At 40.5% G+C, this 16,974-nt stretch overlaps 1 protein-coding gene across 1 annotated transcript in view; it reads right to left on the reverse strand.

Annotated features, from left to right (window-relative positions):
• The window catches only part of NTNG1 (netrin G1), a 317,109-nt gene that overhangs the window by 72,494 nt on the left and 227,641 nt on the right, over nucleotides 1-16,974 (reverse strand). Inside the window, exon 4 of the mRNA XM_038538947.1 lies at nucleotides 8,731-8,903. Within this exon, the coding sequence (XP_038394875.1) occupies nucleotides 8,731-8,903 (173 nt within the window). The remainder of the gene's footprint in view (nucleotides 1-8,730; nucleotides 8,904-16,974) is intronic.

Raw genomic sequence — 16,974 nt, forward strand, 5'->3', positions numbered from 1 at the left:
CTCATTTTTGTGGCTCACAGTGTTTTGAGGTGTTGCCAGGTGAGTCACTTTCTATTCCATTGCTATAAAATGGCAATTGCTGAAAAGATTTTTAAACTTTTCATCAGGATAAAGATTTTTGAAGTGGCAAATAACTGAACACCAGGGGATGTCCATTAGTATATTTTCAAATGTTATGGTTTTTCCAAATGTTCCTTATTATAATATCCAAACACCTTGTTTTTGATTCCCTACAGACAACTAAAGATTTTAATAAACCTATTACATCCATTACAAAGGCTACAGGCAAGCCAGGAGAAGTCTTCCAAATGCCTCTGGAATAAGACAAGGCTACAATTCATTTCGTGAAAGGCTGGGTTTCTTTGGGGTCTCTAAGGGATGAATCAATGAACACAATTCCATCTTAAAACAGAGACAGTGCCTGTAAACCATGGGAAGGAGAGTCACATTACTCTCAGGAAGATTGTCTAGACACATGTTGGCAGTTAACATTCCCTGTGAAGTGACAAGCATTATGTAAAGAATATATTTTTTTAACCTTTAAAATTGAGCTCGGAAGTTATTTCTCCCCTTCCTCTTCATCTCTCTGATGTGGATTAGCCACTCCCTGTGATTGCACACCCCTTGTAGAGTCCTCCCTGAGAAACTGACCAACTTCTATTTGTAATTGTTTGTGTCTTTGCCTGAGAGTTCTGAGGGACAATCATCACACCTCATTCCTGTCTGTATTTCTGGAATCTGCTCAGGACAATGTCTGATACAGAAGAAGCTGTTCAATGTATATTTGATCAAAACTTTGTCACTTATTTCCAAGAAGGTTTCTATCACAGTGAAAATACTTTTTGGTCATAGTATGATCTTGGCCCATATAAAATGTTCCACGGAAACATTTCTCAGAGTTCAGTATTAATGGAAATTTTTGTTCTTTCTGGACATTTCCTCCATTCTGGTAGCCAGAGTTATACAATGTACAGATGCCCCTCACGACTCTGCCTTCCAGAAAGTGGAGCAGAGGCTCAAAACGCAACCTGGTGCTCAACTGGGTAAACTCATTTCATATTTGGCTCTTTTCCTTCTATTCCTTCTCTCACATCTCCTTTTAAACTCCTATTTGGATACTCTTATTTGTATCTCTCTTTTTCCCTAAGCCACCCAGGGGCAAATCCAGATGTTGTGGGTCTAAAGCATAGTCAAATCTGGGAGAAAAGGAATATTAACTTTAAAATACAAAATTATATATGAAAGTCATTTTTTTTAAAGTTTAGAAGGATTCTAGTGAGGAATCCTGAAATTTAAGCTTCATTAGGGCAAATCCATCTATGAAACAACCTCAAAAATACTTGCAAAAGATAAATACATGATAGGTGGACAGAAAGGAAGCATGAGACCAGGTAAGCTGATTTAGAAAGAGTAACTTAAAAATGAAGAGCAGAAAGGGAGTTATGAAATAATCTCATGGAGCCTTTCACTTTACAAAAGAAGAAACTGAAGGCACAAAGAGAAGCAAGAGCCTTGTCCAAGCCAACACCTTTATATTCAACATTGGAACTGGTAATTCCTAATTCTTGTTTACTGAAACACTGCTAAGCTTTCACTGAGGAAATGAAGCACACGTATGCATGAGCTTCACCAGAAGGTTCTTCAATACATGGTCTATGAGTTTAATACTGTTGCTTCTTCTAGAAGAGAAATGCTGCTTCAGTCAGAGATACACATACATGTTGAATAAGCCGAAGAGCTTCATGTGCTAAAAAAAATTAGAAGGTGCTCGGCTTGTAGGCACTTGACTCCTTAACTAGCCCTCCCCACTCCTATATTTATTTTAACGTTCGTTTTAAAGGGAGTCTGCTGCAAGGGTGAGCACTTAGTAGAATTATATAATTATTTTCTCCTTCTCCTTCTTCCTGTGATTTTTCTAACCCTCCCACTAAGTAAAGGGCTAAAGGGGGCATAGCTAGGCCACAAAACAAACACCCTAATCTTCTGAAGCAGACTAATGCAGTGCCAAAAGTCGTAATTCCTTCTGAGAATCAATGCAAAGTCAGCAGCTTTTCATCGAGGAAATCAGAAGGGACACAGATTTGGCATGCCTCAGATTGAGAGGAAATATTGCCACTATTGTGATAGATAGCTTGAAAAAAGCCTATCAAGCAGATGACTGGATCTTCAGAAGAAGCCAGGCTGCAGCCATCACAAGCTATAACTCCAAAAACCCAGTTGAATAAGAGGTGAGTGATGAGGGACAAACCATTCTGCAGCCTCACTTGTATCCTGGAGGAATTGCTTCCAATGTCCTTCTAGCCCTGGTCAACACAGAAGCCCACTGTGTTGAGAGGAGGTACAGTGAGCTGTCTACTAGGAGCTCGAAGGTGAAGGAAATAAAGTTGCCTTCACAGAATTGTGCCATGAAACCATCATATAAATGATCCAATCAAAGTTAGGTACACTCATCTTACAAGAGCACAAGGGGTTTAGGACCTGAGTGTATGTGACAGACTTGGCAGAGGTGACCTCAACCTGATGTAGCCTATTGACATATCTGAAGAATGGGAGAACAGCCAATCAGAAGGGAGAAGCCTAGAATGAGGAGCATTTTGAGGCATATGGTAGCACTGCTGGCCCAGCATTGTCTCAGGAAGAGGGGAGGGTGACCTGAAAGCTTTCAGACCTTCAGTGTTCTGTTGGCATTAGGCAGGCTGACTCTGTGGCAAGATGGATGCGTCAGGATGTCTCAGCCTCATGTTATTAGCATTAAAGTCATTTAAATTTCCTGATCCCATGCTCACCAAACAACCTTCTGATTATTATCTGGCTCTGCAAAGAGTCTTAATTACGAGGCAGAGAATACACTGGTCATAAGGACTTAAATATTCTGAATACCATCACTGTTATCTCATATTCTGGATGCATAAATTGGGTTTTGGACACAATTTATCTCCCTATATAGTTGCTGTCTCCACAGAGAGAATTTACTCATCAGGCTGGGATGAGTCGACGTGTTAGATCTCAGTGAAATTATAATGACAGTAGCATCTCACTTTGTTGTGTGCTTACTATGTGCCTGCCTCTGTTCTAAATACCTTATGTGTATTAATCCATTTAATTTTTATGACAATCCTCTGAGGTCAGCACTCAGGTTTATTTTTCAGAGGGGGGAAATCCAAACACAAAAAGCTTGCCCAAGATCGTCTCTACCCGTTGGGAAGGAAACAGATCTGAATCCAGAGGTCCAGGTTTCAGAGCTTGTGCCTCTAACAACTACTCCATACTATAATCTCTTAATTTGTTGTATTTCTCTCCAATCTTCAAAAAACAAAAACAAAAAAACAGTTCTAAAAACTAAAAGTTTTTTTTCTCCCCCAAAAAATCACTGGCAGCACAACATAACATGCTCTGAGCTAATTTGGTGGCCAAACCTGACTGGAAGGGGTATGAGGTGAGAATAATCATGGGTTTGCTGCTGAAATATTAAAATGTTTGATTAAATGGTGCTACCTTACATTGTGCTGTGGGTATGGACATAATATATGTCTATAATATATGTACTACCTTTAGGATCCTAACAATTTTGAATTTCAAATCATATTTGGTCCCGTGAGCTTCAGATAAGGATTGTGGATTAATGCTATACAAGAATAATTTGGTATTCTGGTTTTAGATATTGGGCCAGCAGCTTGGTTCACACAAATAAGGCTCTGAGAGGAAAGTACTCTCTTAAGGTGCTGATAGAATCGGGGTTCTGAGCCTGAAAGGCTGGTGGACAGAGCCTGAGAATGCTCAAGTCACTGAGGCCATGAATGCCATGGGGGAGGTCTGTGAAGATCAGTCAGCCAATGTGCCATCTCTAGATGGCTGGATGGGCCATGAACACCCATGAAAAAAATGTGAGTCACTTTCCCATTTTATTTCCTCCAAGATAGCTGACTTTTCCTGTAGGAGATTGAAGACCATTGTGTTAGAGCTGCTGAGCTGTGAAGACCACACATTCCAGGAGACATGGGAAGATGGATGGGAGGTCAATGTACCCATGTGCACATTACAGCATTATTTAGGTTTACCTACTCATTCACCAAATAGTTGATTCTACAAATATTTATAAAGGCCAGGAATACAGTATGGTCTTATTCTTAAATTGCTAACATTTTAGCTTCTAAGTCAGATAGATCTGAGTTTAAGTCTTGTTCTGTAATGCATTCACCGTGGGACCTTGGGACAACTTACTTATTAATCTTTGTGTGGCTGTGGTTCCTTATTTGTCAAATGTGGATAAAAATAGTACATACCCCATGATGACTAGTATAAGGATTTAACATAAGAATGCACTTAAAGCCCTTCACAAACTATAAAAGTCAATGGCAAACTTGATAGAAGTGGCCATTATTATTATTACAATTTTGGTTATAGAAAGTCAACCAATTGTAAGTGGACATACACTATCAAGAATCTAGAGCGCAAAGAGCAATTGATTTTGCCTGGGAGGATCTAGGTGAGCTGTAGAGAGAAGTTGGCCTTAAGGGGCAGCCTTGAAAAAGGAGAGTTAAAATAAAGATGAGAGAAGGGCAATTAGAGAAAGGAATAAATCTAGTATCTAGCATGTTGACTTTGAGATCTTCGTAAACAGCTGGAAAAATCAGTCTGGATTCATTAGAAGGATGCCAGGCTGTAATGACTGATTACTATTAAACCAGTATCAGTGAGAACTAAAACCACAGGAATAGATGGAAATGACAAGGGGAAAACCATGGACTGAGAAGAGGTGGGGGTGGAGAGCTCGAAAAATTTAAGGCAAGGGCAGAAGTGGAGTCTCTGGATAAGACTGGCTTATTTGAACAGGTGTCAAAATGTTCCTAGCCCCGTGGAGAATAGAGGAAGTCACTGAACTTTAACCTGAGAAGCAATATAGTGCAATGTGCAGTCCCTGGAGTCAAGACATACGTGGGTTTAAATCCTCCCTTTCACCCCGACTAGTCTTGGAAACCTTAAACAAGATATCTGCCCTCAGCAGTCAGCAGATTCCATATCTATAAAATGAAACTAATAGCATCTACCTTATAAGAGTGTTGTGAGTTAAGAATGAACTAAATGCATGTAAAGCACTTAGGAAACTGTCTGGATAATGATACACACATGTGCACACCTGGGAAAATATAAATTGGTCAATGTGAATTTAATCCTAGAGAAAATAATAGAATGATCACCAAATTACTTTCCATTACTCAGAGGAGCTCTAGATATTGTGTAACAATTCAAGTTGGATTTCTGAACAAACAAATAATGTCAATGTCAGAACAATTTAATTTTCTCTCTTTGAAGAATATTAGACTGTGTAGGTAAGAAGAAAGTGAAAGATTGTATACAGAGAAACTGGATGGGCTTTCTAAGTCTTTCTTCATGACATTTGTTATCACTAGGCTGTAGAAATTGCTTCGAGTAGTCGGTCCCCGAAAGAGTGTTTTATAGAAAGTTATTAAGTGTTCCATGAACAGTTAAGTTTGGGAAACACAGGGCAAAATATAATACTTTACTATAGGATTCTCAAATGTTTTTAATAAGGTAATATGAGTATCTTAGAGTCATTATAATTTACAGCATTTTCCAAACTTATTTGGCCATGAAATTCTGTAAAGGGTCACAGAACCCACCTCAGGAAGCAGAGGCATAGACGATATTGTATCTTTCTTAGAGTTATAGTTCCTAAAGGTTGACTGTTGAGATTTCAGCATCTTGATATAAAAAATATTGTGTGTTAATCCATAGGGATCGGATCAAAAATTTAAAGAGGTTTTTTTTTACTTAATACTTTTATTCACGAGCTGGACAATAACAATCAAGTGAATCATAAGGAAGCACAAAGTTGGACAGAGTTGCTATCTACTTGGAAGATGGAAAAGAACTTCAAAGGATACTGGGAATACTATCAAAAATAGAATGCAGATCAACAGGGAGAAGAAGAAAGATGTCTTACAGAGAAAACACAAGCTTTGTAGAGAAATAAGGAAAACATTTTGAGATTATATGGATATATATATATTATATATAATATATATATATCTCCCAAGAAAACACACTGAGTCTCCACTAGAAAGCATGGTGAATAAAGTGTAATCACAAGAGTCATTACTTCTGCTTCCACCGAGTCTGTTGTAGTGATGAGCATAGGGAAACGTGATGTGTCTCGCACATTATAGGGACAGCTCTATTTTAGAATGCTGGGGCTCTGTATTCTTCTCTCCTGGCTCTATGTGCTCCTTATAAATGTGGCCTTGGTGATGCTCCAGAATTCAGGACTTCCAAAGTCATATGCTTCCGAGTTTAGGGTCCTCTGAATGATGGGTTAACTGTCTGTGAAGGGAGATCTTATAATTTCATGGTTTAATAAAGTTCTTTTAGTTCTTTTGCTAAGAGTAGGCAGGAACTGACCTTCCTATTAAAAAATGATCCTGGCTGCTGAGATTCTGCTAAATCAAGAGATTATCCAAGATGCATGGTGTTTCTAGGCCATTGAAGAGTTGATGTTGAGGGTTCAGAGACTGTAGCTATTCTTTTTATACTTCTTAGGTTTCGTATTTTTGTATTAGGATATGGCATATCCTAAGTGTTCCTCTTAAATAACTGACTCGTGGTGCACCACATAGAGTCGTGTGTGTGTATGTGTGTATGTGCGCACACACACAAGCATGTATGCATGCATATAAGAAAAAGCCGATATGAAATAAGAATCATAGGACTGGCAAAAGTCCTGTGTTTGGCTGACATTTCGACACTAAAAAATTAGAGGGCCTCTAGGGCAAGCAACCCAGCAGGAGACATGAAAATCTTATTATATGAAATAGAATTTGATGATGTTAATCTGGAGTAGAAAAGAAACTGGCATCCATATAGCTCTTTTACTACTTAAAGAAAAAAAAATCATTGGAAATTAGGACATACTCAAAAATAGCATTAAGAAATAAGTTTTATAACAATCAAAGATGTCCAATAATGAACAAGTATACTTTATGAAAAAAATCCTAAAATTAAAATTAGTTTTGAACACTTATTTTGTGTCCGGTGTTATGCTGAACACATTACATGCAGTAGCTTTTCAAGTCTCTCAAAATTCCTATGAGGTAAGAACTGTTACTACTTTCACATCATAGAAGCCAACACAGCAGCTCAGGCCACCTGCCTTTCTGGGATAGTTCTGACAAGTTGGCCGGCCCTGAGGTTGAGCCAGAATGCTAGCAAGTGTTGGTGAGCCTTCCTCTGCTCCATCCTGTCACGCTAAAGCAGCAGCAGACACTGAAAATGGAATCTGAGCCACTTTCATTTTGGGAGACCTTTAAAGTAAATATGACAAGTGTGGTGATAGGGATTCTTGGTAGCCAGCCACAGGGTCTCATAAACAAATAACCTCATGATGCCTTCCAAATTCGTGAGTCTATGGCCCTGAACAATTGAGGACAGCCAACAGAGTCTCTGCTAATAAAATTGCCTTGAAAAGCCAACATTTCTGCTTAACAGAGCTTTATGTATTAATTTTAGGAGCTAGACTGTCCATTTTTTTCTTTAACACAGAAAGAAACCGAACACTCTTACAAATAGGGATGCTTTTTTAAATCTTTTGAAGAATATTTTTTTCTGCTTCATAGAAATTTTATCATAATTTCATGCCCCCATACTTCATGGCTTGTTACTCGCTCCATTAGTCTTACATTTAACTTGATAAGGTCCTGGTTCCTGTGATATTAGTTTTTAGGTTTTGGTTTCTCACAGCTGCTGCTTTGAAGTACCTGATAACATTCTTAGCCTCACAGAGAGCCAGTGGCTTTTCAAGCCCTCATTCCCCCACTGCTCACTGTCCTGCTATTTCTGTTACTTCTCACTTCGTGGGTGTCTTCCCAACCTCACCCCTCCTCTATTTTTGAAAGAGGGCGAACCTGGGGCTTTTGCAAGTGGCTAATTCAGTCCATCCATGGAATTGGGCAGTTTATTCTGGAAGTAATCATTTCTCTCCCTGAGCGTGTCAGGGCATGTCTTCCTGTAGATGTTCAGGGATTTTAGTGGGGTATACGCATGAGTGGTAATGAGGCATCTCTCATGGTTCCTGTAAATACCCGCGCTCAGACATTCCTTTTCTTAATGCAGTACCTATAGTCACGCTCTGTAGCAAAAGGTGGCTTCTCCTTGTAGGATCCATGCCAGGCATGACCTCAAGTGCTGGAATTTGGAAAAAGCCAATTATTTCACTAGGCAAAATTAGGCTGTAGCTAAAATAGGACAGGGAAGCATCTTCCAGAAAAAGCATCACTCAAGTCACCCAGTAATGGAAATGGGATTATAACCATGTAGAGAATTTCTGGAGTTGTTTATGGTTAAAATTAAGTTATAGTTGGGGGTTTTAATAGGTTAAGCAACCTATTAAACAACACAATAGGCTGTTGTCATTTTAATAGGAAAGTAATCTGGGGCAAGAAAACAAACATCTCCTGTTTCATCCACTTAGAAAAAATGTCTCCTGATTTCCATCATCTCCCAACACATTTGATGTGAATGTTGGAAGACTGAATTTAACAGATGATCCGAGTGTGAAAATGTGCTTACAAGTCGTAAAATAGAGACTAAAGCTTTAGCCACATTTCGAAGAGGAACAAGATAACCGTGAGAGTAAAAGCACAATTGCAAGTGAAACTGAGGGAACTATCAGCTCATCGTGCACAAAATCCAGTGTTACAGAGCAAAGTTACTCACAGGTATTTGCAGTGCCTTTGGGGATGGGGAGATATGAGCCTGGACTCCAAGGTCGGCCCTGATAATTCTTCTTGCATTTCCCACAGTCTGGACCTGTAGTGTTGTGCTCACATTCACAGGTCAGTTTGCTGTTGTCATACACACACACGGTGGCGTGGAGATTACATTTGCACCTAAACAGAAGAGAGACAAGAGTTCATTGTAAATCAGGTGATCATGGAGGCTTACCCATCTATCTCCTGGGGGGTGGCGGCTCTGACACCCTGCAGTGCTTGCGCTACATAGAGGCTCTGGGCAAAATGTAGATCTGCAGTCCCCACCTTCAGAATCTTCTCAACAAGGGACAAAGGGTAGGATTAGGATACAGTCTATCTCATACCACACTTTGAGGAATCCTAATACTAGTCGGTCTGTTCAGTGGGGGCCTGAAGGTCCCGTAAGACAACTGTGCTACAAAATCAAGGGTTTCTCAACAGGTATTCAAAATATTGCCACCAATGAGCAGTGATCTTATTATATTATCAAATCTATGACAATTTCATCTGGGTTTGAAAAGAAATGTTATCTTCTGTTTTTTCCTTAAACCAGAACGACAATTCTTACTTGTTTAAAAGAAACGATGACCATTAAGACAATTTGCTATTCAGACTTATTTTATAGACCTATGGAGATCAAAATCAGGTATTCCTGATTGTCTAAAATGACATTATCCCAGATCAGAAATTTTTCCCACCAAGGCCTCTAATCAATCCGAGTGGTCCTTAGATTTCCCACTCACAGCAAATAAGGTAATTACAAAGGTCTCTCAGAAATGGGTCAAATGACTCAGATAAAAGATGCTTAGAAGCCAATAAAATAAAATAAAATAAAATAAAATAAAATAAAATAAAATAAAATAAAATAAAATAAAATAAAACTATGTGGCAGGGGTCTGAGGTCATTTGCAAATGCCTTGCTTTTGGTGCCTGTGAAGAGAGCTGTGATATATGAGAGGCAACAGTGGAATATGCAGGTTCCACAAAAACACTTTCCCCTATCCAAAGTCTTGCACTATAAAATCTCAAAGGCCAACTGGATATTTGTTGATGTAGCAGGTTATAAATTGTAACATCCCAAGCATTCTGCATCCTCTGGAAAAGTAAAACCAAGGATGACCATGACACAGGGGCCAGGACAGAGTAGGCAGGAAGCAATGTGTCCACATAGAGGGGAGAACTAGGACATCTGTGATGGGGCATAAAGGATCAAGATCTGTTACGGCCAGCATCTGAAAATGTTATGTATGTGTGTTTGTGTGTAGATGTGTGTGTGTTTTTAAACTAGACTGGCCTCTTCTAGGAAGTAGGACAAAAATATAGAAAGCCAAACTTCATGAAGACAAAGAAAGATTATAATGTTTTACATTTGCTTTCCTTTGCGGGGTATGTTGCGAATTGGAAAAAGTTAACAGTAGTCTTTCTTAGTAGGAAAAGAAGATTCTTTCAGAACTGATGTTGGGATGCCTGGGTGGCTCAGTGGTTGAGTGCTTGCTTTCAGCTCAGGTCGTGATCCCAGAGTCCTGGGATCCCACATCGGACTTCCTGCAGAGAGTCTGCATCTGCCTATATCTCTGCCTCTCCCTCTGTGTCTCTCATGAATAAATAAATAAAAATCTTTAAAGAAAAAAAAGAACTGATGTTGGTTTCTCTGACATCTGTAAGCAACATCCAAGTTTCTTGTGTGCAGATGATGTTTGGAACACCGACCCATCCTCATGGCAAGAAAGTGAAGGAGTGGCTAAGATTGTTACTGAGAACTGTTGGGCTCTCTTCTAACTCAAAGGTGTAGCCCCTGAAATAATACCCACTCCTCGCCACCCAAACCTCCCTGGATAAGACCACACGTCCGCTTTATCAAGGGTCTACTATAATTTGCAATACTTACAGCTATACTCTGCCCTCTGTATAGTTATATATGGTAAAAAGCTGGAAGTCTACTACTTAATACCTATTCAACTTAGATACATAAAAAGAACCTTTAAAATTAACAGATGTACAGTGTTCTAAAAAGATGAGAAAAACATGATTCAGTTAAGTGAAATAGACAGTGTTTAATCATGAGTTAGGTCTCGTAACAGTCTCCTCTATGCAGGGAGTCACTTGTGTTAGGTTGCTTATAAAAGGATCTTTCTCCTTCCAACATTAGCACCTTTATTTATGGGTGTGTTTTTTTTTAAATATGGAAGATGTTAGAAACCTAAGTGATAGAAGCACAAACTTATACCGATTTAGCACCCTATCTGGTGTTAAAAAATCCAATGGAGGAAATGAACAATATGACCCCAAAGAATATGCGTGTTTCATACAGGAAGATCAAGAACACAAGTAGTAACTGTAAACTGGATTAAATATCTTTTAGCTGCTAATACTTTCATACTTGTAGTCCCTTTCTGAGTTACAGACAATTTCCATTCTCAAGACTTTATATTTGCTGAGAAAATATTCTTTAAATAACAAAAGAAGGTGAAAGAAAAATAAATGACTATTTAGTCTCATTTCCCTCAGATTTCTTCCAATTCATGGTGCATCCTCCCCTGTTCAAAACCCAATCATTCAAGGCTCAATTCAATTCAAACTCTTCCCAGTTATCTATCCTGCTCACTGCAGACACCCTGAGCTCTATCTTCTGATTTCGTTAAATGCTTCTGTGTATTTGGTTGGGTTGGTTGTTACTTAAGGCTCTTTGAGCTTTTAGAACACGTTGACTCATTGCATAAATCTCTCCCATCTTAAGGGGAGAAATACTCACCTTGTACCCCTGGTCTTCTTTTCCAGTTACCTCTTTAACACTCTCCTCTCTTCTTGAGTTTCCTATATCTACATTTTCCATTCTCTCATCCCCCACTCACTTTCTCTTTCTCACCAAACGCAGCCTCTCTTGCCAATGTCATCCATGACCTCTTTGTTGAAAATCCAATGGATAATTTTCTTTGCCTTATTTGACCTCCCAGTAGTATTTGAATCTGTGGGCTACTCCCTTTCTTCTGATGCTTTGTCCTTGTTGGATTCTCAAGCTCATATTCAGAATCCTCTTCTTATTTGTGTTCTCTTTATGTGCTGTTCTTGGGGTTCTGGCCTGTGAGCACTGTCAGCCTAAGTGACTCTCTTTGGACACTCTTTTTTTTTTCAGATTTTATTTATTTATTAGAGAGAGAAAGAGAGAGAGAGAGAGAGAAAACACAAGCTGGGGGGGGGGGGTAGGGAAGAGGGAAACTGAGAAGCAGACTCCCCGCCAAGCAGGGAGCCTGATGTGTGGCTTGATCCCAGGACTCTGGGATCATGACCTGAGCTGAAGGCAGATGCTGAACCAACTATGCTGCCCAGACACCCTCTTTGGATACTCTTAACACAGATTGTCCCTTCAGTTTCCTCTGCAGTCCTTAATGGCTTTGAGTTATAGCAAACTCGCATTTTAAAGAAAACTTGCGTAATCTTCCTCTACCCTGAAATAATAAGCATATACAAAATAAGCTTAAACATTTGAAAACATTTTAGGAGATTCAGAGATTCTGTTACCCATAGGGATCCATAGAACCCTCTTTCCATTATTCCCAGTGAGGATTATCTGATCGACATGTTGATAAATCCTGGATCTATATCTCCCTCATGGATCTCTTTCTTGGGTATGTTAAACTCAACAGATCCCATATTGAATTCTGGGGTTTCCCTCTCCTACCCATTCCTCCTTCTGGGGTTACTGTGTCAGTAAATTGCATCACCAGTTAGTTGAGAATGCCTCCCTCTTTCTTTCCTACAATAACTAACTTGTCATTGTTAGTTATTAAGAGCAGTTAGTTGAGAATGCCTCCCTCTTTCTTTCCTATAATAACTAACTTGTCATTGTTCCGTCTCTCACCAAGTTGTAAGATCCCTTCTCCTTGACAACTCTCAAACACGTAGTACAGTTCTAGCCATTGCCACTGCCCTAGTTGAGATCGCCATCACCTTCGATCTGTTTTATTACAATGGCCTCTGAACAGACCTTATTGCCTCCAGTCATGGTCCTCCCAGCTCAGTCTCAACACAACAGTCAACATAATCCTTTACACAAAAATATCAGAGTCATCTTGGCTTCGAACCATTGTTTTTTTTTTTTTTTTTTTTTTTTTTTAAATTTTTTTTTTTTTTTATTTATTTATGATAGTCACAGAGAGAGAGAGAGAGAGAGAGAGGCAGAGACACAGGCAGAGGGAGAAGCAGGCTCCATGCACCAGGAGCCTGATGTGGGATTTGATCCCGGGTCTCCAGGATCGCGCCCTGGGCCAAAGGCAGGCGTCAAACCGCTACGCCACCCAGGGATCCCGGCTTCGAACCATTGTAAGACTTGTCACAATTCTCAGAGTAGAGTTCACACTCTGTAACGTGGCCTCCAAGTCCCTTCAAAGCTTGTGTCTCTTCCCTTTTCCAGTCTCATCTGCACCACTGGTAATACTACTCAGTTATTCAAACTTTGCCTTCAGGTAATCTTTTTTTTTTTTTTTTTTAAAGATTTTATGTATTTATTCATGAGAGACAGAGAGAGAGGCAGAGACATAGGCAGAGGGAGAAGCAGGCTCCCTCTGCAGGGAGCTCTATGTGGGACTTGATCCTGGGACTCCGGAATCAAGACCTGAGCCAAAGATAGATGCTCAACTGCTGAGCCACCCAGGTGTCCCTGCCTTTAGGTAATCTTATAAACTGTTCATTTTGCCTAGAACATTCTACTCAACTACCTCTACCTCATTTACCTGCCAAATTCTTATCATTCAGGTGTCAACTTGTAAATTTCCGTGCCTGGCTCCTAAATGACATTCAAAAAACATCCACTGGCCAACTATCTGAGGGCTTCTCTGACCCACCAGCATGCCTTTCCTATGTGCTCCTGTGACACTGGCAAGGCCAGTCACTTGATAAAGCCCACACTATCTCTGCCTTAGACAGAGACTGTGTTGTCATTGCTTCTTCTATCACCTTTACTGGAGTGCAAACTCCCGGAGGCAACAGTCACGCTTGCCTTATTTATTGCAACATCCCCAGTGTGTGTTAAGGTGCTTGGCATATAATAAGTACTTAAAAAATATTTGAAAGATAAATAAGTGATTAATAAGCAAGTAAACTCTCTGAGCGCAGGAAGTGCATGGGTCTGTCCTACTATGTCTAGCCTGGTGATGGACTGAAAATAGAGAATCAATAGGCATCGTATTAAATCGAACACTCCATGACATGTGCTGAAAACTGCCACATGCCCTTATCATTGGCTTTTATAATGGGCAAAGGGAACTTTATAAAATTGGTAAGACTATTTAATTTAAACTCCAGAGAATTTGCCAAACGCCTAAAACCTAACACAAGAAGAAAATGCCTGAAAAAAAAAATGCCAGAAAGACTTAGGAAAATAACACAGTTTAGAGGAGAAAAAAAAAAAAATCATTTGCATAACATAGTTATTCTGGAATATGCATCTTTTGGCTTCCACTTCTCATGCAGGGATGACCCCCCCCACCCCCGGGTTCAGGTGTTTGGGCAATGTTGCTTGGGCACTGGCAGGAACCAGAACTTGCCCAGCAGTAAATCTGCTGACCTAGCCCAGCTCCTGGGCTGTCTTTTCTCTGCCCTTGCGACCGACAACTCTCGTGCCTGGGCTGAGCCCGTGACAGTGGATGCTGAGGTATCCCAACACGGGTTGGTTTTGGAAAATGATTCCCTTTCATTATCCACAGCTCAGCCTGTTTGCATCACCCCATTCCAATCAGATGCTGAAATTCTTTATGTAGAGGCCCTGCCAGAGTGGCTTTTCCTCCAGAAAAAAAAAGAAAAGAAAAGAAAAGAGAAAAGAAAAAGAAAAAAGAGAAAAGAGAAAAGAAAAAAGAAAAAGAAGAAAAAAGAGAAAAGAAAAGAAAAGAAAAGAAAAAAGAAAAGAAAAAAGAAAAGAAAGGGATGTCACAATGGTGAGAGACTGCTCTCAATTCCTAGGGCCATGACCTCCCGCCTTGTGATGGGGTGGAGGGCAGATTTCTGTGGCGTCCCCTTGTCTCCGACAGGTTCATTATCCACTTCCATGGGCATCCGGCTCCGACGTCTACCAGCACGTTGCCCAAGCCGAGAGCTACCAGGCTCTGCGAGCAGGGAGCTATCTGATGTTCTGGAGAGCTCAGCCTATTCCCCGATCCTGTTCACACACACACACCTCACACAAGACACTTGCAGACAGAATGGACTTGCTTGTACTTCGGAGATCTGCTTGTGTCTAAGTGACAAGCCGTACGTGTTGTCAAATAACGGCACTGGTAAGATGGACTTCCAAAAAAAGTGAGCTCCAGTCTGCGGTGCAAATGATGAGAACCAGCGTCTTCTTGCTTTCAACCGGGTCTGCACTTCCTGTAGTTTAGTGACCAGCTGTCATGAGTCAATTTAATCTGGCTTATAAAAAGGCTCCAACGTTTAGATCTGTGCCACCTGCCAGTAGGTATGAAAAACCCATACAGTCTGCCTGTTTTTTTCTTAAACATAATTTAATATATTTATTCTGGGAAGCATGTTATCCACCCGAATTTCCTGTGAGTTAGAGGTCTATATATATCATCTATTACTAGTGTTTCAACTAGAGGTACCAAGACAGAGAAGTTTGAAACTGGCCCTTTCTGAAGCAAAACAGGAAAGGAAGCCAGGCTCACTGCCCTGCAGGTCGGAGATTTGGCTACTTTGGTGCCAAGGGAGGATTCACCACGCAGCGAATGGAGTTTAGCATCATGGCCCATTCAGGGCCTCGAGGAAGACCTACCAATATGTTCATGTGGTCGTGTGCTTTTGCATAATTCTCACAAATAAGATATTTTTGCATTTTTTAAAATTAGTGAAGGTAAGTTTCAGGCCTCACAAAATCTAGATCAGTCTCTGGTTGCACTCCCTGCCTTGGACTGGCAGCTACACAAATGCTTTTAGAAAGTGAGTTAGCACAAACACTGGAGCCTCAAAGATGTCTTTTTCAAAAGGTGATAAATTATAAAATGCCTCTCACATACTTTTTCTGCCTCCGCAGCCCCTTGACCTTTCTCTTTTCACTCCGACACATGAATTTCTGGTTTCCACCTCAACATGTTATTTGCAATAGGAGACCTGTGGCAACACCATTTAAAAATTATGTGCTATTCATTATGAAATCAGACAGCCCGGGTTCAAATCCCACCTTCACCACTTACTTGTGAGGGCACTGGGTAAGTGACTTCACAAACACACAAACAGAACTAATGTTGACTGAATACTTCCAAGTACCTGAGATTGTGCTAAGTGCTTTTGCATATTTCACACGTTATTTCGTACAAACCTCACAATAGTACTGTGGGATTGGCACTAATTATAGATGAAGCATTTGCATATTGACGGGCTAAGGAACCCACCTCTCCCAGCTAGGATGAGATGGAACCGGGATTTAGACCGTGGGCAGCCAGCCTCCAGAGCTCTGCTTTTACCACCAAAAGTGGAATGCTGTCTTTCTAAGTATGGCTAGGCCTCAGCTGCCTCGTCTGTAAAACAGAGACAATAAATGGATGGGTTTCAAAGAACGGTTTTGGGTATTGAATAGAAAATGTATGCATGCCCTTAGGATAGCATCTGACACAAAGTTCTTGACAAATGTTATTTTCAAGTATTATTATTTCTATAATAGATGACTGAAATGGACTATCTGATTCATTCTGTAAGCCTTAATTAATAACATATTCTCTGGATAGTGTCGTGAGAAGGCCCATGGGATTCAACACCAGAAGATGACATAGAGTTCTAATCTCCAAGAAGCCTAACTCAAAAACAACAGCCGCTGCTCCATCCTGTAGGAAGAGAAGCAAACAGGCTCCACCAACCTGATAGACTCCCGCTCCAAAAAGCACCAACAAGCTGTGTGAGTTGCCTGCCAAAATCAGCCAATCAGAACAAGGTACTTTTCTAGCCCTTTTCAGCATAACGGACCTGAGTAGGAACTTCCCAGGGGACCTTTGTACAAGCAGGGCCTCCTGTTTGTGCGGTGAGGCTCGGCCAAGTGCTGGGTGTTGCTGCTGTGTCTCCGTGCAGCTTGAGCTGTGGCCCCCAAAAAGCCTGTGCCTTTGACCTTTGGTCTGGCCTCGTTTCTACCATTGTGGGACCCAAGATCTCAACTCCTGGAACAATATTCTATCTAATTATGACAATGTAGGGAAGTAGGGTGGTAACACTGAGTTGTCTCTCCACTGAT

This window comes from Canis lupus, chromosome 6 (genome assembly GCF_011100685.1).
Source record: "Canis lupus familiaris isolate Mischka breed German Shepherd chromosome 6, alternate assembly UU_Cfam_GSD_1.0, whole genome shotgun sequence".
Taxonomy (NCBI): Eukaryota; Metazoa; Chordata; class Mammalia; order Carnivora; family Canidae; genus Canis; species Canis lupus.